The sequence below is a fragment of the Cottoperca gobio genome, chromosome 11 (genome assembly GCF_900634415.1).
Source record: "Cottoperca gobio chromosome 11, fCotGob3.1, whole genome shotgun sequence".
Taxonomy (NCBI): Eukaryota; Metazoa; Chordata; class Actinopteri; order Perciformes; family Bovichtidae; genus Cottoperca; species Cottoperca gobio.
Genome location: NC_041365.1, coordinates 18,895,985 through 18,920,355, shown reverse-complemented (window position 1 = coordinate 18,920,355; position 24,371 = coordinate 18,895,985). Strand labels below are relative to the sequence as shown.

General features: G+C 40.4%; 1 protein-coding gene across 6 annotated transcripts in view; it reads right to left on the bottom strand.

Annotated features, from left to right (window-relative positions):
- The window catches only part of gabbr1b (gamma-aminobutyric acid (GABA) B receptor, 1b), a 138,312-nt gene that overhangs the window by 45,770 nt on the left and 68,171 nt on the right, over positions 1–24,371 (bottom strand). For 5 of the 6 annotated variants that reach the window (XM_029442596.1, XM_029442599.1, XM_029442597.1 and 2 more), the window contains 6 exons: positions 22,946–23,106; positions 12,656–12,790; positions 9,350–9,520; positions 8,699–8,800; positions 5,869–5,934; positions 5,222–5,413 (listed from right to left, as the gene is read on the bottom strand). In XM_029442596.1, the coding sequence (XP_029298456.1) occupies positions 5,222–5,413; positions 5,869–5,934; positions 8,699–8,800; positions 9,350–9,520; positions 12,656–12,790; positions 22,946–23,106 (827 nt within the window). Of the gene's footprint in view, positions 1–5,221; positions 5,414–5,868; positions 5,935–8,698; positions 8,801–9,349; positions 9,521–12,655; positions 12,791–22,945; positions 23,107–23,521; positions 24,061–24,371 lie in introns of those variants that run through there. The other variant, XM_029442600.1, reaches the window with a different exon arrangement.

The following is a 24,371-nucleotide window of genomic DNA, read 5'->3' as shown; positions in this document are numbered from 1 at the left end:
CCCACTGGAAACGAGTCCGATTTACTGCCGAGTATCCGGACACAACTCTCACTTTGGGCGTACAGAGATTGGATGGCCCTCAGAAGTGCCCCCCCCTATACTCCTGCAGCATCTCCCACAGTATCACCTGGGGTTCCTGGTCATACGCCTTCTCCAGATCCACAAAACACATGTAGACCGGATGGGTCCAATTCTGACATTGAAAATGTTTGGAGGAAGGGCGTTTTAAATGCCGACCATTCGGCAATTAGAAAGCATACTGACGACTTTAGGCACAACAATGAGGGTTAGGGTTTGATCATGGTTTGAATCCTCTGAAGACCATCCCACTTGAGTACGAAACTCCGGTTCAGTCAAAGGCCGACCTCTGGGTCTGAAAAGTGTTCTCCAATGCAGAAGTGCCTTAAACCTGCATTCTTCATGCACCTTGCTAATCAAGATAGCGAACTACTGCTAGTCTTCGCCAAGGGCCTTATCCCTCAAAATCACATGGACTAAGAGGATTCGAAAGCCACATTGTGTAACCAGAACAGCAGCATCGGTCTACACTGGATGGTTTCAGTCACAGTAAGGCTGTGTAGACCCTCTCCTGATCAGCAATGTCAGGAGCCATAAATCTTTTGCAATGTATCATATATATTTTCTTTAATCAAAAAGCTGTTTAGTGCTTCCATGATGCATTTCCCTAATTTCCCTAACCTGACGCATCAGATTGTTTGTTTCATAGAACCATCTAAGAAGCGATCATTGGAAACTGTTTGGAAAAGGCAGGCAATTAAAAAAAATACTTGGCAGGTGATTGGATTAACCATCTGTCAATCAAACTATTGCTGATTCCAGTTGGGAAGTTGAAGAGTGAAAACTTATTTGCTGCCAGTAGCTCCTCATAGGACGCTAGTTAGTCTGGACACTGGTGGTCTGTACACAAACGCATTACTTGAAGCCTGACCAAATGGATTTTCATGAGATTTTAAGATCCCACAATTCTGTGGTGATCTTGTTATATCAAAATAATACAGCTGCCGTGGAAGGTTAGCATCTCCCTATTTGCAATGAATTTTAATTATAGGTTCATAAGTTGTGCCACTTAATTACCACATATTGGAGATGTTAAAAATGTGGCTTGACTGTCACATAGATGTGAAAGGGTTTGCTGTGATGCTGTTTCATGATTCTTGATGGCTGGTTTATTTGGGCACAATGTACATTACATTTCTTTACTGTTTGTAGCATCCATTTTGTTGTAGCCACAAGTAAGAAATGAAAATGGAAGGTGGTTGAGTCAGCATGTGCAGCAGTGCTACTGGGTGACAACCTCTATATTGCACTTTTTATTTTTGTATTATTTTATTTTATGAAGGCTCTTTCTTTGGACGTCACAGTCTATACTGCTGCTGGGACATACGGACAATGCACACCCTTGTTTGGTCATGCCCAAACAATGGCTACGGCTACGCTATAAGAGGCCATCAGTCTGTTTCTATGTCATTTAACAAGCACACCAATTATGCAGCGGGAAATTTCTCTTTTGAGTTTTAGGCTGACAATAACACTGCATCAAAAACAGCGTCCTCCTGATTTATTTTAATAACGGTGGATTTGATACTGGATTTCAGTGACACCACTGGTCACACAGGTTTCTGGGGGGAAAGCAAACAAACAAAAACAAAAAAGCACAAGGTTATAAGGCAAATAAGTTTGATGTAACTCAACTTTTACAGCAAAGTCATGCAATATCATACACAGCCTTTGAAATACCCCTCCATATTAATTATGAACATCTATAAAAAACTCTCATCATTTCTTACAAAATTCCTATAGAAACAGGATTTTACGGTTCACATCAAACCACCACACTGCCAACCTGCAGTGTGCACCCTTTATTCTTGCATTTGAGTGTGCACTGTGCAGACTATATAACAATATACCCATACTAACAACAGTTAACAGCTCTTATTACACTGCTTTGTTGAATATTTCATTCTGATTGGTGAATTTGGACATTCTACTGTCTGTTATGTCTTCACAGCCGACCACTGCTATGGTGGTCGGTTCAGGTCGTTGGTATGGACCACGTCCAATCGTTACTTCAAGGTGCATTATATCCACATTACTGATGGTCATTTATGTAACTGCAGTGAACAGTCTGAGCAGCTATGAGCTTTTCTCTTGTTCCGCTCACTCTAAGAACATAATGTCCATAAGTGGACACAATATACTGTATATCTCATAAGATCCGTTAAACTCAGGCAAACATTTTTAACCCTGTAACTTTCATTTTAGACCATAGACTCAGCCCTCCTCTTACCTAGTTACCTAGTCTTACCAAGTCACCAACCAAAAGTTCAATAAAACAAAAGAACTATCTCTCTCCCATCATGTGAAATCATCTCTAGCCAGTTTCTTTGTTAACTCAGTTTGAACCCATCAGCCTGTCAACCAAAGACACATTTTCCTCTAGCAGATCCTCATCCTGCTCTCTCGATTATATACTCACTTTCATTGTATAAATCAGATTTTCACATCACTGGACCAAATTTTTTCTGCACAGACTGGTGAGAATTGGTGCTCTCTCTCTCTCTCTCTCTCTCTCTCTCTCTCTCTCTCTCTCTCTCTCTCTCTCTCTCTCTCTCTCTCTCTCTCTCTCTCTCTCTCTCTCTCTCTCTCTCTCTCTCTCTCTCTCTCTCTCTCTCTCTCTCTCTCTCTCTCTCTCTCTCTCAGCAGTTGAGGAAAGACTGTAGGCAAGCTGTAATCACTGCCTCTGTTGGTTGGTAAGAGGCACAGCCAAATAATTGATGTGGCTTTTATTATTTATTTATTATACCCCCCCCACCATCTGCTTGTAGGCGGAAGGAGTAAACTGTGAGTGGAGATTATGACTTTAACACCTTGAGATTTCCCAGAAGGACAGACTAGAATGTAACTATGAGATGTTCAGTGTATTTTAGTATTGGTCGCCACGACATTTAGCAGGCCGCTGGTCTGTGTGAGTTAAAGTTACAGCATATTGCTTTGACATATATAACATAGTTTTTTTTTTTTTAAATGTGTAACATAAAATGAATGTATTCCAATATTATTTCTATTTGTATGCAATAAAAGGTGCAATATTTACTGTCACTGTTTTTTCCTATATTAAAAATTGAGTCAGAGGAACAGGCTGTTATGTTTGTTTTTTATTTGTTTTTCTTGTTCATTTGTTTTCTTTTCTTTTGCTAGTATTGGGCATATTGCAATTTATATTGCTGATGGGCAGAGTGCAATATTGTTCAGGGGCATAGTGCCTTATGGGAACTTATTGTGTGCTTCACCGTGTTTATTTAACTGGTTAAGTCTTAAAGCTGCCGGACAAAAAAATCCCATACAAAGGGTAAATGGAACTCGATGTGCTAGTTGTCGAGGACCCCCATATGAGCTGACTCAACAAGAAAAGACTGTGCCTGGTCTTTTAGGAATAACATAATTTTAGATAGAAGATACTGGTATCCCATAAAACTAGAAATATCTAAGGAACGGATTGGTGACAACCATGTTATGCTAGCTTGTCGGGGAGGAGGCTAAATAATGCTCCAGAGGGAAAACTAACACGGCCATATTCACAGGGCCCCTCCTCCTCTCACCTCAGTACATCTGAATGAAAAAGGGTTGTATGGAGTCTCCCTTGTATAGACCTCCCCACGTTATGCTGATCCCACCATGCAGTATAATGTGTTATTTTCACCTATTCTAAAATGGTGTATTAAATATTTCTGCATGCTGGGGTCCCTAAACCATCTTGGAATTGCATAGATTGGGTATGACTGCAAAGCTGAGACTCTTGATGGTCCAATGAGCTCAATAGTGTTCATGTGTGATGATGATAGTCCCCATAGTAGCCATTGTAGCGAGAAACTTGAGCTAACTGTATAAAATGAGCTGTTGTGAGCTCTTGGATAAACTCAGCATCATGAAACGTTACATCCACAAACTGCAGACTGAGGTCTGTCAGAGGACGTGCAGCTTTCCCAGGTATACTGACAAAAATAAAATAAAGTGTAGCAGCAGCTTGAGTTTCCCTTTTTCTTTAACTGATCACATCTTGATTTAACTCTCAACCAATGTTAGAATAAATCAGTCTCAACACATCTTAACAGTTGAACAGTTTAACCCAGGCTAGCACATCCTGGGTTAAACTTTTCTCTGTGGCTGATGATGCTGACAGGTGGCCTATTTACTTTATTTAGTCACAAATCAAAATCATATTGTGCTCTGAGTGCTTATTTTCTGTGCCCTCAGCTCAGACCTGAGTGGGTATGTTTGGTCAAAAACGTTGTGCTTTGCCTCATAGTGGTGTTTCACATCACCATTGTTAATGAGCACCATGGTCTCTGAGCAGATGAGACGCTGGTGTTGTGCTCCAGTGGGAAGGATGAACATGAATGAGTCCATTCTGGGTTGAAAGCTCTGTTGACTTCTCTCTTCTTGGAGAGCGCCATGAGTAGTTATTGTTCTCTCCCTGTCTGCCACTCACTCGTCTCTTCGTCTGTGTTTCTCTCCCTTTCTCTCTCTTCTCTCTCTGTATCGCTAACTCGTCTTCCCGCCTGTCACGCGCCTCTCGCTTCTCATCTGTCTGTATTCAGAGTCGCAATGTTTGCCGGTTGGAATGCACAGATTTGATTGGCTGAGTAGCATCACGTGGGATGGCTTAACTCGCATGTAATTGGTCTGTGAGTTTCCTGAACCGCTAAACCAGTGCCGTAAAAACGAAAAAAGCGGCGCCGGTTAAAATAGAAGTGCCCCGTCAAAATTGAAAGTCCCTTAATAATGTATTGATTATAGGTCCGGGTACGGATAGGTCGGCGTCTGGGTCCGGACTCGGACCGCGGTCCGCCTGTTAGTGACCCCTGCAATAGACGTTCAACAGAGCTGCTGTTTTATAGCTTAATATATTACACTAAATATTACAGTGTTTGCCACACAAATAGATTTATAATGCATTCTGTTATATCCTAACTGGAAAGAAGGTTGAAAATCCTGGAAAAAAACAAATATTTTAATATCTTCTTTTCCAAGATGATATTTCTTTATATAATATAATAGTGACGTTTTTTTTAAAGTACAGAGTTATTTTACTAAAACTGCATTAGTGCATTGATCATACATTCTCAGCAGCCTCTGCAGCTGTCGATGATTCTGTTGAGCAACACTGATGAGGTACGTTATAAGATGATGCCTGTCTTACCAGGTTGGAGGCTCCTCGCACCGTCTCTGGGTTGAGCATGACAATCTCAGTGGTCACATGACCCTCCACAGCCTCTGTCATCTGCTCCACAGTGCAGTTAATGGAAGGGTCCTTGATCTTAAACCAGTTGTCTGCGTACCAGCCGATGAGGAACCACACATACTTCTTCCCATACAGCTTCTCCTTGTACACCTGCACAATGACAATGGAGCAATAAGAGGCGGGAGAACAATGCGACTCATATTCATAGATGATTCATATTTGATATATTTAAGGAAAGAGAAAAGAGGGCAACAGTAAACATGTGCTTCCTCTCTGGACCAATAAATAACACACCTGTCACTTTGAAGACACAGTGGTGACACAATGTCACAATTATAGTGATATTTGATTTATTGCTTGTGAAGGATGGTTTTGATGGACAATTTAACATCCATCATGGCCATTTAGCTGTGTTTCCAACGTATAGTTTGGCTCTACTCGACACAAGTTTTGTGCTGCAGATAGTACCATTTCAGTGTAGGGGGGGGGGTGATCAGAGGAACGTCTGCACTACTCAATTGTAAGGCGTGGTGTACTGCGCACTGACATTTTAAATTCATGTAAACCCAGTCTAATGAATGAATTTGAACAGGAGAACACATTACCTCACAGAAGACTTTCCGGGCCTCTGTCTCATAGAACAGGCCAACAATAATTCTGGCATCTTGGCGCTTGGAAGTCAAAAAGAAAAGGACAGCGTCACACACAGGGTAGAGGTAAGAAACACACAGGTTAAAGCAGTGTTACTCATTGCGCGGCTCGCCAAGCTTTAATTGGTGGCTCGCATGGCAGTGGGCTAAATAAAGAGGGTGATAGATATGACTGCAGTCAATACAGATATTTCATAAAAACAAGCAGGGCTATTACATATAACCCATTAAAACACTGAAAGTGTCTGCTCTATTAGCCTACAAATAATACAAATAATATGATAATAATAATTGATAAAAGATGCAAATATAGACAGAAACAAGATATTTAAACTTGCTCGGCCGACACTGACTCACTGCGGAGCTGCCAGTTTTGGCGGTCTATCAGCGCTACAATGGTGAATGTGCTCTTGGACGGGTAGATACGTGGTGGGCTATTACAGAAATAAATAAACTTAAGGTCATTAAAAATATGTTAACATAAACATGCTTATGAATACGGACATTTGCTAAAAAATAATTTATATCGCTAAATTGGAGCATTTAAATTGGAGGATACTACGACCAACCTGGCACTTCATACTCGCGTTAGTTTGGCTCCGGTCGACTCGTTTCACCATTTCATGCTAGTTCGCGCGTGTTTCTAAGCACGTAAAATGGATCAATTTCTTATTAAAAAATAGTTGCACACCAGTTGGACAGAAACAAAACAAGGAAAATTAAGATTAGTCTTTGGAGCATCAAACCACAGCGGAATCGAGGGGAAGATGCTGGAGATGTGGTATTGTGGACAGACAACAGCTGCTCTCGTTATAAAAGAAAGGTACGAGTCATACAAAACAGAGCAAAGGAAATTTCAAGACAAGTGGACACAGGAATTTGTATTTGTCCTCCACGAGTCGAACCCTTCGTGCTTAATGTGCAAACAAACCCGCTCTGGTTTCAAGCGAAGTCATTTGGAGCGGCATTTCTAAACGACCCATCCAAAATTCAAAGAAACTTACGCACCTGGAAGTTAAATTAGTAAATAAAATAGAGCACCTTTCTTCTTCTCTTTCTGGAAAACAAAGACTCATACACAGGTCAACTAATACAGCTGAACGATTAACTGAGGCATCTTTTGAGATCGCATGGATTTTGCATAAAAAACCTTCTCAGACTCAAAAGTTGTGAAAGACTGCTTTTTTGACTTCAGCAGAAATATTGACTTTGTCCTATCAATGTGGCTCTCACGTAAAAATAGTGAAGACCACTGAGTTAAAGGCCCTGCAGTGTGGAAAAGGAAGCACAGCTCCTGCACAACACCGAGTTATATTCTTGCTGTTACCATGGTTTCTGGCCCAATAATCTTGTGCACCAGAACTAGGCCGGCATGCTGGGCAAGGTCATTGTTAAGTGCATGTGTGCCAGGAAGGAAGCAAGTTAGGAGGAAGGAGAGTAGGAGGGAAGGGGAGGATGGAGAAGTGAAGGGGAGTAAAGAAGGAGTAAAGAGCTAAAATATTGTTGTACTGATGTAAATGTACATTATATTGATATTAAGACAACAAGTAAACAACAACGTGTTACAGAAAATGAAAACATTATAGTTATAAAACAGACAGTATTAGAAATAACTCTTATATCTCTCTTCAATGTGTTCCTAACTCCAACTTCACCAACACAGCTCGTGTTGTGTACTACATGTACTGTTTATTGTACTATTATTTATTAAGCAAACGAAACGCTCACTTTCAGTGGGCAGATGTGACAGAGCCTTAAGCTAACAGCCAAACACGAACTGGTCTGGTCCCCACACATGCAGTACACACTGGTAGCTGTAGGCAGGTTCTCCAAGCAGCAGAATACCAATTGTTAGTCAATGTTAGTGTTGCTTTAATGGCAGATGTTTTGCAGTTAAAGTCTTGGTTTACTACTTGCTGACCTGTACAGTCTGTAAAGCACACTGAGACAAATGTATAATTTGTGATATTGGGCTATACAAATAAATTTGATTTGATTTGATTTGACATGGTGGCACCGTCAGAAGTCAGACAATCTAACTTTGGACAAATAGAGCAGATGAAATAGTAACCACAGGTGACTGCTCCTAATGCTCCTACTACCTCTCTGGCCTTATATTATTTCCCCTACCTTACTGACTTTACAGAATAAGTGTGGTTTGTTACAACATGGGTCCTATTTTAGTCTGGGACCCTGTGGAGGTCGCTGCATGAAAGTCTGACACATGCAGTCAGATGAGGTGAAGACAACAGTTTATACAGATCATCTTAACTTTGTATTTTGTCAAACTGAAAGTGAGCACACAACAACAGTGAGTAAGGAATGTGTTTTCCATTACCTCAGCAGTAAACTTAGTAGAGTACAATGCTGTTACTATTTATTTTATGAAAACTGTCAAAGACTTCATTTCTTGTTGGAAAAAATGCTGACTTTTTATTTCAAGAGAGAATAATTCACTTCCTTAATGGATCTCTATGGAGATGGACATATTTGAGTGATACTAGTGGCACTGTATCTGAGAGCACTCTTGGCAACATTGGCTTCAGCATGTATCACAGATTTGAGTTTGGGTCACTGTGCAGCTGGAGCTACAGAGCTGCAGCGTCTTGCTGAATGACTCCACATTCTGGGCACGAGACTGTATCTGTTATTTCTGGGCTATTGTTGCCAAGTATCCAGGAACTCTCTGTGGTGAAGAGACCAGACCGGGTCTGGCTGATTGGTGTTCAGCTGCCTGGTATGTGAAAGAAGAATGGGGGGGGGGGGGGGGGGGGGGAACCAGCACCTTGAGGTTTTTGACAGCCACAGCAGGATCAGTGAGGAAGCTCTGCCGAACGCTGATTTCAATCCCAGCCTCCTTCACCCTCTCCTCCAGATCATCGAGAGTCTGTCAAACACAGAGAGACACGCACACAATAATGAGCATACAGAAGAAAGAGAGACAGCAACCAACATAGAAGAGGGAGAGATAATGGAATGGTAGGTAGCAAAATAAAATTAGAAGAACAGTAAACAGCATTTAAAGTAGGAGCAAAGTAGCAATGGGAAAGGTTCAGAGAAATGGGTCAAGGGAGGGTATGTGTCAGATAGGAAATAAATAGGAAATGAGAAACGTTAATGAATATTTCTGGAACAAAATCTGACAGAACAAACTTAACACAAGATAACTTTAACATTTTTAAATGCTGAGTATTTCTCTTACTAGAGCACCATATACAACCTTAAACCAGCGCAGAAATCCAAAGCTTGACAGGCCTGCTGTGTATATTAATGGTTGGCAAGCTGTGATTTGACAATTGCTGTTCAGGGGAGGGGTTTAGCGGGAGGTCAGTTCATAGATTAGTTTAATACGTTTCAATCACTGAGCTAGGAAGACATTTTGGAAATTCAGGTGCTGTAAGTACTTGCTTCTAGCTTAGCTAAATACATGACTCACTGATGTAAAAACTTCTGTTGTTTGCTGAATGGTGGCAATCTTGGTCCATTTCCACTTCTGGAAGAGCTGCACTCGAGTGGGGTTGTGCAGCGTGGCAGACGGATGTGTGCGGAAGAAGGTGGGAAAACGCTGGCGGTTGGACAGAGCCGGAGAGCTGGAGCCATACGACAACTGAGACACAGGAAGACACAAACAACCATGTTGTACAGTAGCTAGTGTCATCCTGATGACTTAAACTGTATCAACAAAATGATGACTGAAAAAAAAGAAATAAAGAACACAAAAAGATACAACACAAAAATAGGCAACAGCAAATGTTAGGATGGAAAGAAAGAAAAATGAAAGTCATCTGAATAATTTCTAGTGTTCCATGAACTTCAGATCTTTTAATGTTACTTTTGGACCCACAAACTTAAGGCTGGATTAATCTAGATGTATATACAAATCCAGCTTTCAGTCAGATGACTGTAATGTGGAAGCTGTCACTTGTCATAACAAACCCACAGATCATTTTCAACAACTCTACAGTTCCCCTCAGCTCTACGGAGCGTTCTAGCCTCTTTTAGCTCATTGTTTTGGTTTTGCAGCTCACAGATGTATGGTTTCACCATACAGATGGATATGAAAAGATACTGCATATACCTTTTAGGCAGCTTGGTTCCTCTAAATAAGTTAATTTTAAAATATAATAATAATAAATAACATAATATATATTAAACATCGCAGCTGTCCCTCTAAGTTTTTTGAGTGGTTTAAATATTTTACCTTCCAATAAAACATTGTTTGTCTCCCTAAGTTGTGTTAATATGCAGTGTGCCACAAGGCTCAAGTCTTGACCCAATCCTATTCTCTGATTCTCTGATGAATCAATTTTCGATAACTTACTGTATGTGACAAAACAGAAATAGCATTTATTTGCAGATGCATACTTACTTATTGTGTTAGTTGTGCACATCATTATCCATGTTTTATACTCTCTTCTCTTTACTTCTTGTCTTCTTCATGTATAGCATTTTGTAACCACTGTTTTAAAGACGGACTTGCTGAATGTAAGCAAGTGGAAGTGCAGTAACATAATTCAACATTTAATAGTTCCACTGCTCCCTAATCTATATAAACAACTATACATTTAATTTATACATTCTTTCCAATTCTGCCTCAACTAAATATCACCTGATGTAATCTGAATTGATGGTGACATGAAAACTTGTGTTGAGAGATTCAAGGGCCCAGTTGTTACTGCTATGAGTGCTATAAGAGCACACCCCGCTTGTTCTATGGATGAGAGTAAAGGGGAAACTCTACTCCCTACCCTCCATGCTTTACATGCTTTTCTTTGTTGTTCCTTTTACCATACAAAACCTCACACACTCTTCATTTATTCATGCATACACACCAGCACTGCTGACTTACTGACTGCCACGCCCCATAATGTTTTGGTTTATCTAGTCGTTTGTGTTAGTTTCAAATCATTGTAAATGTTTCTTGCTGCAGCACCTTGTGTCGCCTCCCGTTATTCCTTATGGTTTTTTGAGTGAAACTTTATGTAATTTATTGTTTTGTTCAAAACCCAAATCACACTAGCTCAAATGTGCTATGTTATTAACAATTTTCCTGCAGATTGCATGCAGTTTTAGGAAGCACATTATGAAGTGGAAAATATGGGTCACAGTCTTACTGTAGGTAATGGATGAATGAAAAGCTCTTTCTAACATAAAAATAGCAGTGCATATGAAAAATGAAGGAATACGTATGAAAGTGTGAGTGCACTTTACTAGCTTTCCCCAAAGAGCAGAATGACATTAATGCTGTACTTTGCTTTAGCTCAGAAACGGTGGTCTGTCAGGATCGTGACCAATAGACGGCCATGCTGATGTGTTATTGATCTGTCTGTTGGATGCTACATCGTACAAGTCGGCAATAGATAGAGGTAACTGTAAAATGGCTCAATGTCTAAATCCCTACCTGGTCGTTAAACAATAGATTTGGGACTCTGTAGCATGTTATGTAGCTTACATGGAGAAAAACATATTTTGCTATAGGTGGCGCTAGGGCAAAATTCACGGAGTAGGAATGGACAGGATTCATCCCTGTGTGGAGTGTATTTCATAAAAATCTGCTCATTAAAATGTGGAATTTCTAGTGTACAAGTGGGGCATAGTGATTCATTGTTTTATCAAGAAAATTGCGATTTTAATTCTTCATAATGAATATGGATTTGATGGTACAACAACAAAGTCCTACAATCGATCGTGGTATTTGTTAATGCCAATTCATGGCTAGCACAGAAGGCCAAAAACAAAGTACCCGGCTATATCTAGTTGATAACTTTCCATCTCCAGCACCAGCTCCATGTTCAAACCCTCCAATGTGGCATCTGTTGTGGCAGCAACGTATGAAGGTGGCTATCAAGCTGAAGGAGGTATTTTGGGCTTGGTTGGCCCAGGGGTCTCTTGAAGCTGAAGACAATTACTGGAGGAGGCAGAGTTTGAATAATCTTGGAAAGACTTATCCATATCCCTAGCAGAAGTCGCTAAGGTTGTTAAAAAGCTCTTTGGCAGCAATGCACTAGGGGTGAATGAGATTCTCCCTGAGATGGTGAAGGCTCTGGACATTGTTGAGTGACATGCCTCGAGGATAGTACCTGTGGAGTGGCAGACAGGGGTGGTGGTTCCCATTTTTCAAAAGGAGGACTGGAGGGTGTGCGCCAATTATAGGGCTATCAGACTCGGAAGTTTATTCCAGGGTCCTGGAAAGGAGGCTCCAAAGGACTGTCAAACCTCAGATACAGGAGGAGCAATGCGAATTCTGTCATGTCCTCTGTTGAGTCTTGTAGGGCATACTGTAGGAATATAGGGTACCGAAGTGAGAGCTGTGTCTGTGTACTCGGCATAAACACGTTTCCAGTAGCTGTTGTCCTCCACCAGGGTTGTCCCTTATCATGGATTCTGTTAGTGATTCTACCTTAGAGATAGGGTTAGTAGATCAGACATCTGGTGGGAGCCTCTGTTCTTTTGCATTGAAAGGGGCCAGCTGTGGTGGGTTGGGCATTTGATCAGGATGCCTCCTGCGCACCTCCCATTTCCCGGGCACACCCAAGTGGTAAGAGTTCCCGGGGTATACCTAGAATATGGTGGAGAGATTTTATATCTCATCTTGGCTGGAAAATGAGAGGGACGTCTGAAAAACCCTGCTTAGCCCACTGGCCAGCGACCGGGACACGGATAAGCTGATGAGGATGAATGGATGGATGGATGGATGGATGGATGTTTTGAGATCCACAAACAGAAAGGTGAACGTTCTTACCACTATGAGGTTCCACATGCGAGCAGCCTCGGCCACCAGCGTAGACACAGAGCTGCAACCTGGCATCAGCAGGATTTTAATAGGCTCCGTGTACAGAAGGTCATACAGCAGCTTGGTTGCCTCACCTGGATCGCACTGTGGACACATAGACACAGACACCAGGACATTCAGTATAAGAAACACACTGCGCCCAACATCCTACAGATGTCATGCAGTTTATCCTTTGAGAACATCAGATAAATAACAAGGACCCTATGTGCACAGGTATGTGGAATATGCAGGGTGCCCGTAGATTTTACAATGAAAATATATTTAAATGCCACCTGGAAGAAGTTTAAATATTACTAAATTAAAATACAGAAATCTCATTATTTACACTTACTTGTAGCAAAAGAAAGTTAGAGAAATTAAAATAGAATAAGAAAAAAAACAACAAGAAATTAACCGTTATCAAACACATAAATCAAATTTACAATAGAAATACATATTTAATTATCTTACCACTGGATGTGAAACATTTTACCTACTAGATATTTCAATATGATTCTAAAGGCTGAATAACATGCTTGCCTGCTTTTATAATAAATAGATATCAACTTGATCATTTACATGTAAGGTAGAGTGACAAGCTCACCCCACCCATTATAGAAAACAGCATTTCACTGTTAACCAGTGTGGGAGGCGAGCCAAGCAATATTATAATACATGTTGTTCGTTTTGGATTTCAGCTGGCCAAAACGTTGTTTACATTTCCAAAGAATGTCCAATGAATCCATATGTTGGTTCACTCAGAAATAAGTCACATAAATGAAGCTAAAGAAGTGTTAACTGCCATTTTACTGTGACTATAAAGCAGTCTATCTCTGGCCAGTGTGGCCATGTCAACTACTTTTCTTCAGCCACCATGTTGTAAGTTGTGTGCATGTATGTTATGTATGTACTGTTCTGTTTCAGACATGGATTAGATGAATGTGGAGGGAACAGAACACAGGATGAGAGAATATATAACACCCAGCTCACTAAAATAAGTTTAAAACAATAGGTATTGTGAAATGCAATGTTCCTAAGTGCACATGCTACATATAACGGAGGCATAGCCAGCAGCCGGGGGGGGGGGGGGGGGGGGGGGGCAAGGTGAGGCACGTTCCAAGGTCACCTCAACCTCCTGAGACAGCCTTTCTCTGTGGAAAGAAAACATTTACCCACCAGCCAAGCCCCATAATCTTGAGCCACACAACAGTATTTCCTCGCTTTCCATTTACAGCCTATAGTCAATGAAAATCAATAAGCTATTTAAATGATAATGGTGACAGTGTAGTTAATCATTTAACGCTTATGTTTGGATTTTTTTTTATCATCATGTCGTTGACATTTGTCATTATGTCCATATTACTCCACACAGACCACTTTCAAAGCAAAGAAGAATATAGAAATTGAATAGAATTGACTTAATCAGAAGTATTCCCTGTATAATAAAGCAATAATTATGCAAATCTATGTATGATCACACAAAGTGAAATGAGATGAGTTCACAAAGCTCAAAGCTACTCACATTTTGTTACATCATGCAGAGATGCAACTTACATCAAACATGCAAACCGTCATTGTGTTATGACTCAGGGCTCAACAGTAATGGTTGCTATAGGCAACCATTTTGAGAAATTGGAAATTAATTCAGTGGCAAGCACTTTTTAGCATATGAAAAATAGGGACAGCAAACCACAAAATGTGCACCCTAAAATACATTATAAATATTGCAAATATTTGTTGCATTAGTGATATTTACAATCAGGGCCGGAAACAGACAACCCTGCATGTTTGTTGGTGCGCTGCGTGTTTTAGAGACGATAAAGAAGCAAATAAAGTTGTTTGAAAAGTTCAACTGTTGCAAATAAATGTGCAAAACCAGGAATTGAGGGTGGACAGGTTTACTCATAACAATTAAAATAAAAATGTGTTAAAACACTCCTCTACAAACAGTTTTGTTCGGATACTCTAATAAAGCTTTTATTCTATTATGTCACCTTTTCATTACTACACTGACATATAACTGCATAGCATCTTATTTACTCCATTTATAAGGTGACTAATCATGAAAACCATATTTTCAGTTTTGGCGACCAAAATGTGATGCCTGGTTGCCACTTTTAAAAGTTAGTGCTGAACCCTGTGACATGCACACCAAACTCTAAATTACACATACATTTAATATAAATGTATTATTGCTCAAATCATCAAATCAAATGTATTTATATAGCCCAATATCACAAATGACATATTTGGCTCAGACATAACCTTTAACAGTAGCAACCTGCCACATGAGACACACAGACACTCCCGGGATGAAGTAACATCATTTACAGAAATGCATGAGGCTACAAGCAACTCATTTTTCACTTCACTGTAAGTTTTTTGTTTTACTGATATCCTTCAAGTCTCCCAGATTATTGTAATTGTTTTATGGCCACCAGTTTGAATTTTTGACATTCTATCTGAGTAATAACGTTTGACACGGTGGATCGCTCTTATTACTACAATACCTTGGTTGCTATTGTTATGGAGAGGAAGCCAGTCAGACATGTACAGACTCGGCTGTAGTGATTTCAAAACGCTTTGTTGTTTAAGTTGTGAGAAAATCACGACCACATAGAAGCCCAATTCCTCCAAAATGGACCCAGATTCCAAAATGTATTAATTTAAGTTGCTGTGTTACTGACACAGCTGTTCATGTTGCAGTACGTCTGCAGTGGCAGGTGGCCTGGCTAAGGACAGCATTCACTTTGGGGTGCCACATAAGTTTATATGTTGTTTCTGTGTAGTAGGGTCCTGTACAGAGGTTAGATTATGTTGCTTTCTTATGGTCAATATTTGTGTAAGAAAGCCCTGATAGTCTTATGGATGTGCAGGCAATGAGAAACAGACTCCATTTATTTAATAACTATTACTATTATTATTCCTGTTGCTTAATTTGCCTTTATCAGTGGTTATCAGTGTCTTAGATATGGCTCTACATCAGGGAACACTTCCTTAAGCAAAGGTTCGGACGAGGTCCGTGGGGGTAGGGGGTTGATTCTCTAGTTCACTCCTCTCCTTTCCTCCCCTCTGTTTGTGTGTGTAGGTGTGTAGGTGTGTGTGAAACGCCGCCCTTCGTGAAACACAGTGGAGCGAATGTGAATGCGCAAAGCGTCTGGGTCCGCCTGTTAGTGACCCCTGCTCTATATAGTTATGGCTCCACAATGGTAGAGTAAGTTCAGAATGTTGTTATCATCTATTCACATGGTCCTTTAAGGTTCAAACAAACACAGGACTTTCACGCAGGAGACCGGAGTCTGTATATGGGCCACCCACCATACTTATTTTAGCACAAACCATGATATTTTTCCTAAACATAAGCAAATAGTTTTGGAACCTAAACCTAACGTAAATGAAAGTGAAACCTAAAAGAAGTGCGACCCTTTCATAACTTTGGATATGGACCTTTTCGTCTACTGGTGGGTGCAGTTTGCTCCTTAGGGAGCATTAGAGTGGTAGTGAAAACAACTGAGGGCAGATTAATGGCCGGATGACATTCAAAATAAGGTGTCATATAGAGAAATGTATAGAGAAGAAACAAGACCACAGCTGCAGCAGTAGAGAAATGATTCCGTATAAGAAACAATCAGGAAATATATTGCTGTGTAGAGTGACAAATAAGATGTCCATTGCCCCTCCTTAATGACTGTAGTCGGGGTAGCAGCTGGGACTGCAGCTGAGCAGATGAGTCCCACCCACACACACAGAACATACACAAAGATGAGTACATGCAAGGAAATATAAATAGAAAGAAATGTTTAGTAAAATAAATGATTTGGTGTTTGTTTGGATTTGTTAACTTATTTGGGCAAAATTGTAATTACCAAAAAAAGTGTTTCCACTGGCTTTGAATATTTTGGTACCACGTGAGGATGTCTGGACTGCAATCTGATTGGTTGAATATCTGAGAGGGCGGGCAGTAGAATTTGTTTTGGGGGCGTGAGGGGCCTGTGTGACATTGGGATATGTCTAAAATACAGTTACATGACGGAGAGGACATTGCTCTTAATCCATAGATTGCACTACAAGCTGGAGCAAGTGTGAAATGATTCTACTCGTATGTGGACACTTCTAGAGTTGTTGTTTTTTAAAACTCCAGTAAAAAGGGAATAGCTGAAAGTCCTGGCTGTTTTCTGTCTCCTCATCATTCTTTGTCAGATATGTAATACTTATCAGTTTTATTCACCTGATGTTTAAAGCCATCTCCACAACAGCCAGCACCAAAAAATGTCTAAATCTGTTATTAGTTTGTGAGCTAAAGATGCACATTAAAATGTATTTATTGTGAAACACATGCAGGAAGTGTGGTGTTAGTATCGACAGTAACTCCATCTTTAGGTTAACACAGCAAAAAGAATAATGATAATATATATAATATATATATATATATATATATAGATATAATAATACTGATAATAAGGCTTTATTATGCATAGGGGGTTGCAGTGGTGCTACACCAGAATTAATGTAGCTGAGATGCAGCATACTTTATATACAGTATTGACTTCTTTTATGTTTTTTACGAGTGCTCTACTCCTGCCAACAGTGCCGACGAGTGGTTTTAGTAGTCTAGTCCGATCGTGAAACATGATATGTCTATCAAGCTGCCTTCGTGAACTAATTAAGTTGTGTTGAGTTCAATTCAATTCAATGTCTTGTATCAACGTCCGTGAGATGTATCTGTGTGGCGTTGCTCTGTCTGTAGCACACCACAGAAGCTGACAGAAGGTCTATGCCAACTCTAAATCAGTCAACAGCTGCCACAACTACACAATATACACAAATAGTTGTATCCTCTTTTGAAAAATGGGGATTGTAACAGCTAAAGTATTATCATAGTTTGCATTTCTTTACACAAGAATATTCTAATTTAATTTAGATTTCAAAGAAATGAAGCCCTTAAAATAAGGCCTTTGAGGTTTCACTATAGAATATAACCATATTAAATAGTCGGTATTGAGTGTGAAATCAATTATCAAGGGATTTGTTTTTATCAAATAACCACTCCATCTAAATTTAATTTTTTTAAAGTGAAGAGAAAGCTGCTACTAATAGCTCACTGGGTGTCTATAGGGCTTCTCAACGTCCCCCAGGGGGCATTCAGAGAACATCGGGGGGGCGCTGGAAGCAATTTTTTGGAAAGGGGGGCGTTCATGTGTTTTTGGGGGGCATTTGTTTTATAGTGGGGAAGCTCCGGACCATTTGATCCGGCCCTCGAGGTAATTCATAAACACACAAATACAAAATCCACTAGAAAAAATAAAATAAAAATCTAGACAGCAATAAAATAAAATGGACGACTGACTGTTTTTCCTGGCCAAGGTCAGGGTCCTTGAACACAACACGAGCGGAACGTGTCATCACGTGGTCACATCATGTAAAGAAACTTCAATATTAAAATATGTCATTGACATCAGTGAACGCAGCGTGGCGAGTGTAAAACAGAGGAAGTTGGATGCGGAATGTCGCACTTTCCAGGAGAAGTAGACGAACGATTATTTCTTTGTGGAAGTAAAAGGCCAGTGTGCCTAGTTTGCGCTTGCGGAGATGAAAAAGGCTCTCGAGCCATACCATCCTCATCCCACTCTAAACCTCTGGGACCTGCCTTCAACTCTCAGCACTGCAGGGCCTGGACACACATTCAATCATCTCTTCTCCACATCTCAGGGGAAAGCTTGAGAAATGTTCCACTCTGATCACTAACTGATGACGCAGTGTTTTTTGTTGTTTATTTTTTCTTGCCACTTGCAGGCAATGCAATGCAGCGTGCGGTGCGGTGCGGTGCGGTGCGGTGCGGTGCGGTGCGGTGCGGTGCGGGACTGTGATCAGCAGGAGATCCATCAGAGCATGTTCAGTGTGATGTGCAGCTGGTGTAGAGGTCTGTGATCGATGAGCTCCACCAGCACTTCTTACATTTGGTTAACTGCGCTCAATATGGCTTTCTCACACAGACAAGCTTAAATCATCCAGCCATCTGCTCCTGTTTGTGCAATGACACTAGGTGCATGATCTTGCCTTTTCCTTGGAGCCAAATCTTTGTTTGTTTGATCTGCAGTTGTCTTGGTTACTGTTGTCATGCCAACTCCAGGCTTTTAAAGTCGGGATCCAATGCAGAGCAGCTTGAACCAAAAACAGCGGCGTGGAACAGTGCTTAGCTGTTTATATAGCGTGCGTGTGTGCGCATGTGCATGTGCGTATGTGTGAGTACATGTATTGGTATGCAGTGAGTGGAGAGGCTCAGGTGAGAAAGGGCTTAATGTGAGAATAAGACTCAAATCAAAATTTTGACTTGCTGAGACTTTTTCAAGATGGGAGAACCGCTGGCTGCAGTTGAGGGCTAGTCATGTGACTGCATCACATGACTGTAGCACATGCCTGTCTTCCTTCAGTACACTTCAGTGAGAAGAGTCAGCTGGTAATATCATACTTAAAGCAATATTATGTAATATTGTAATAGTAATTGGTATTGCTGCTCTTTATCGCCCCGACAATTTCAGAGTCACTTATACCCCGCTGCTGTAAATATGGACAGCTGTAGGCTACACCTGCATTTATATGATTACATTACTTATGATCAAAAATTAGCGAGTCGAAAACTTTTAAATGCAACAACACAAGACATAGCTAGCCAGCTAATATTACTTACTAGCCCATCAGCAAGAAGGCCACGTGACGTCTGTCTTGCAGCCTTTTCTTTCACAAAGCTCTTGCCAACAACTAATAGCCAGTCTGAGAGTTCAGCAGCCTCTGGCTCGGTTACTCTCTCCTTTCTTTTCTTAACTTTCTCCTCGTCTCTGTTATGATGTCCGTAGAGGCCCTTGCCAAGTTATTACAGTCTGTCCGTCCAGGGAGAGGGATCCCTCCTCAGTCTCTCTCTGAGGTTTCTAACATTTACCCCTAATTATGGGTTTTATTTAGGGAGTTGTTCCTTGTACGATGTGAGGGTGTAAGGACCGAGGGTGTCGTATGCTGTACAGTCTGTAAAGCCCACTGAGACTAATGTGTCATTTGTGATATTGCGCTATATAAATAAATTTGATTGATTGTTAAAATTGTAATATGTTTCTATGAGCGTTAATTTAGTACGCAGTACATATTGATTAAGTAAGAAGTATGGAGAAAGTTAGTATGCGATTTGGAACACAGCCAGTGATACTGAGGATGAAAGCTTCGCTATATCTCCCTCTCACAGATGTTTAGAGATAGAAACCCAGGGCTTTCAAGCTTAAACAGATCAAAAAGAATATGAAAATTGTGTTCCGTGAGGAGTTCAAAGCTATTAATAAAGCTTTAACATTTATTTAACAAATTGCAAGTGAGGAGTAACAAACATGAGTACTGACCAGTCAAACAGAATGATGTTGGGGGAAAACATCCTTTAATCCCTGATAGGTATTATTATTTCTAATCAGTTGGTGCTCTTGAGAGCATGGAATCAACCCTAACGCTGAATCATGTCAAACACTGCATGACTATTTATTTATTTTGCCTTTGAAGTATCTAAATCAGTATTGCAAACAGTGCACAGACAGCTGATATTAGGATGTATGCCAGTTAAAGCCTGTCCGCTCTACGACTTGCCTCATGTCCCTGTTGTTTGGATTCAGCTTGTGACAGCTGCTCCTCTTTGTCCATGTAGTTTGTTTGTCATACAGAATGGAGTCATGACTCAAGGCTCATGTTGCTTTGTAAGTTGATGTTTTAAAGAAGTGATTGTCGGGCTTCTGTAGAGTTCAGTGACTCATACCGGTCTGGTGTTATGCTCATTGATAGCTGTTTCCCCGGGTTACAGAAATAATTGACCATTCAGACAGTTGTAGAATGTGGAAGTCCTGTTCCAACATGGCTGGCTAGCTACATCCATGAATACAAAAGTCTACTTACAGAAGCTACAACTCTTGGACTATTTCTTAATATTACATTAAGTAAGTAAGTGGGTCTATCAATCAGCAGGATGTACTTGCTAATGATTTATTAGGACAACCAAGAATAAAATCATGAACACAACATCGGTCTTATTGAATGAAGTGAAACAAAATGGCGATTGAGTCTTATTATCAGCGAGATAACCGCCAGCCACCGTAATGTAACGTTGTAAAGGTGATGAAGTTTTCTTTAAAGCTCTTTAAATGTACTGTTTACATTATTTGTTCATCCCCAGGTTTCACCTTAAACCCTGTTCATGTACAACTATTTACAAATTGCAGAAATGTTTAACAGGAAAATAATTGTGTCTTCATGAACCAAGAGACGGAAATGTTTACAATGAACACATCTGTATTAATTTCACTATCAACTGTTTTTTTATGATGATGATGATTTATATTTTTCTGTAGTTTTTTTGTTATATGTACAGAAATGATGTATAGTCCCTTTATTATACTGTTAACTGATTATGGTCCCAGTCTGTAATACTTACAGAGAAAATAAAGATGTGATGCCCTCAAAGAATCCTCTGGGGCATATCCCCTTAACAAGACACGGGGTATTACAGACTGTGTGTGGAGGACATCCAGAGTTCACTGAACGTAGTTACACACATAAGTCTTGTTTGGAGTTGTGATTTGAAAAGACACAGTAGTTGGGTCACAGTTATGCGTGTGTGAAACATGTGTTGTTGTGTAGCTGTATCGATTCAAACTGAGACAGATGGCTGAGAAACATGTGAGCAGAGAGCAATCTGGATTTGGATTAATTATTTGTATTATTATAATTTGAACATAATCCAGGAATGTATTTGATAATAGTGGTTAATAGGGATAGTTATAGTGGCAATGCATAGGTTTTGAAACATAACTGTGGTTTATAGAGTGTGGGTCTAAAAACATTTCACATGTTAAATGCCATGCAGCAGCAAAGACTATCAAGTGTCACAGGTACAGTAGACGCCATGATGTTTCTGAGTGACAGGCAGGAGCCTATGTTTGGCAGTCTGCTTCTGCTTTTCAGAGACAAATGAGGAAATCCAGTGTCACTTGACCTGGTAAAACAATTACAGTACTGAATAAGCCTTGAATAATGTGAAGCTACTAAAACATTTCTTTACTTATCATCGTCCTGACATTTACATTTGATTTCTCTAATGTTCTATTTTACTCTCTGTTTATAGTTGTGTTTCTTCCATCACATTCTTTCCTGCTCTATTTTACGCAACCCATTTTATGACCTGAATGCTACATTCTCGTACGTACAACACACAGAGGACTGCCAATTATCCTAATGATGGCCTATCATGCAACTAATCACAGAGCCGAGATATAAATACAACAGCCACTATGGAAGAGTCTGCTCAGTAAACTCCAAAGTTACACTGAGATCAATGCACGAGGTGCGTTCTATTCTTTTACTTCACAAATAATGTCATTTTCGCAAAAGGACCAATTTCTTATAGATCAGTTATAAGTCATTAATAAGTACAAATGGTGGGTTACCAGGATGTGAAAAATCCAACTGGCTGGTGTTTATCTACTTTTAGTAATAATTTATTATTGTTAGAAATGTTAGAAATAAATAAATAATAAATAAATAAATGCTTAGTGGTTTTTAATTAGCCTTCAAGTCTGTAGTTATACATTGTAGTAACTCCTTAATGAAACGTTTTAATCATCAATTCTACAACTTTGTGTTAATAAGTTTTTAATAAAATAATGTTGGTCCAAATTGTTAGCAGCCCAGAAATGAGTGCTAAAATGATCTAACCAGTAAAAGGGAGTTTTCACAACCTGGCAACCCAGAGGTTGTTGTACTAATAGTTTTTAAATGATCTATAAGCCTTACTAACAGATGTATTAACTAATATAATAAGAAAGCAATTAGTTTCAACTCTTTTACAAATGATACCTTATTTGAAAGTACTACATTTCCTCCTTTCTAAATTCTGAAATGATGTGAAACTTAAAGCACAGTGACTGTTTATTCAAGGAAGCTATGCTTGTAGTCCATACAAACATGTAATTAATGGGTTAGAAAACACTTCAATTATGCAAATGATTGCATGAATGTTGCATAATCTGCAGGAAATTGCTGTCTTCTTTTTTTGTGTCGTGTTTATGATGTATGTTTTATGTTGTTAAATTGAATTCCAGCTACAGCACGTGCTGTCTCATGTGACAATTCAAACCATGTCTTATTCTGATCAACATGTATTACAATGCAGTGTAAGATGGAAAGAACAGAGTGGAATAGACAGCAGAAGCCCATAGTTTGTTAGTTACTCACCATACTGTCATAGTGTATCAGCTCCAGCTCGTAGTCCGGCAGTATGTCGGTCCTGTTATTCACCAGGTCCAAAGCCATCTGAGCGGAGGGGAGGCAGGCTTGTCCGCCAGGCCAGCCTCCACTCATGGGGAAGAGGGCTCCGATGAAGAGCTTCTTCTTGCCTAGAGCCGGGCAGGAGCAGGAGAGGAGGACAGTGAGGGTAAGGGTCAGAGAGACGCGGAGTGCGCTCCTTCTGAGAAGGTTTTGGAAGAGCCAAGCCATCGCTGAAGGCTCAGTCTATTCCTCCAATGTTCAACTTTAACACTGCGGGCTGTACTGTGCGTGGGTCAGGAGGAATGAATTCCCATGAGCGGCACGTGCCAGGCGGATTTTCCTCAGAGATGGAAGCACATTTAGAATACTAAATTACATTATGGGCACAGTTTTAGTTTTTGTTGTTGCAAAAATAGCATCTAACAGCTGACTGACAAATGCAGTTAATATCAAATAATCTCATCCATAAATTGTGAAACCCTTCTCTTCTCCAACTAAATTAGCACTGTGGAAATGATTTGTATCTACTGTAACATGACATACCAAAACGATCCTCATGCAAATAACTGTGAACAGAGACAGTTCGTTCACATAAGAGCAGGCTGGAGTTGCTGCTTGCTAACTGAACTAGAATATAAACCGAAAGTCGTGATCAGATCGGCTTCAGCTCCGCTGTCCAAGGTGCTGACACTACACTCGCAGAGGCTCGTGGTATTCAGCTCGAGCCTGTTGTGTAGAGATCTCAGGACGTTCTAACACCGCGTCCCTCTTTCTCCTGCCCGGATCGTCTCGTCATACCCGTCCTCATCAATCCGCCTACATATTCACGGCTCTCCGGTCCAAAGGTTCATTACCACATACCACGCACATATGCGCAGGAACACGGCACAAAACACGATAATCCAATGCAGTCTGATGGGAGAGTGGTCAATTAGAAAACAAGGTCATCCTCGGATGAAAACGTCTCCTGGGTGCTGCTGGGATGCAGTTAGAAGAGAGAAATATGACGGGCTCGCAGCTCTGCTTTAGATTGTGGCTGACTGCTGCAGCATGTGAGGGAGGAGGGGGGGGGTTCAATCTCTCCGTTTCACAAACCACTTTGAATTTGCAATCCTTTAACACAGCCACACTCATTTATCTTTCCTCCTCCCGCTCCTCCTCCAACAAACCCCCCCCCCAGTCTCTCCATGCTCCACCACACCGCCGCCTGCACCGACAAACGTTAATTACGCGTCAAAGCAACTTCACCTTGTGGACTTCAGGTTTCAGCTGGTCGACACGTGCTTCCCTTTCTGAGAGTGTTTAGTTCTTGCATTATTCCGTAATCCTCTGACGTTCACATTTCACAATTCTTCTGTCGGCCTACCAATTGTATTTTGCCCGCATAGAAAAG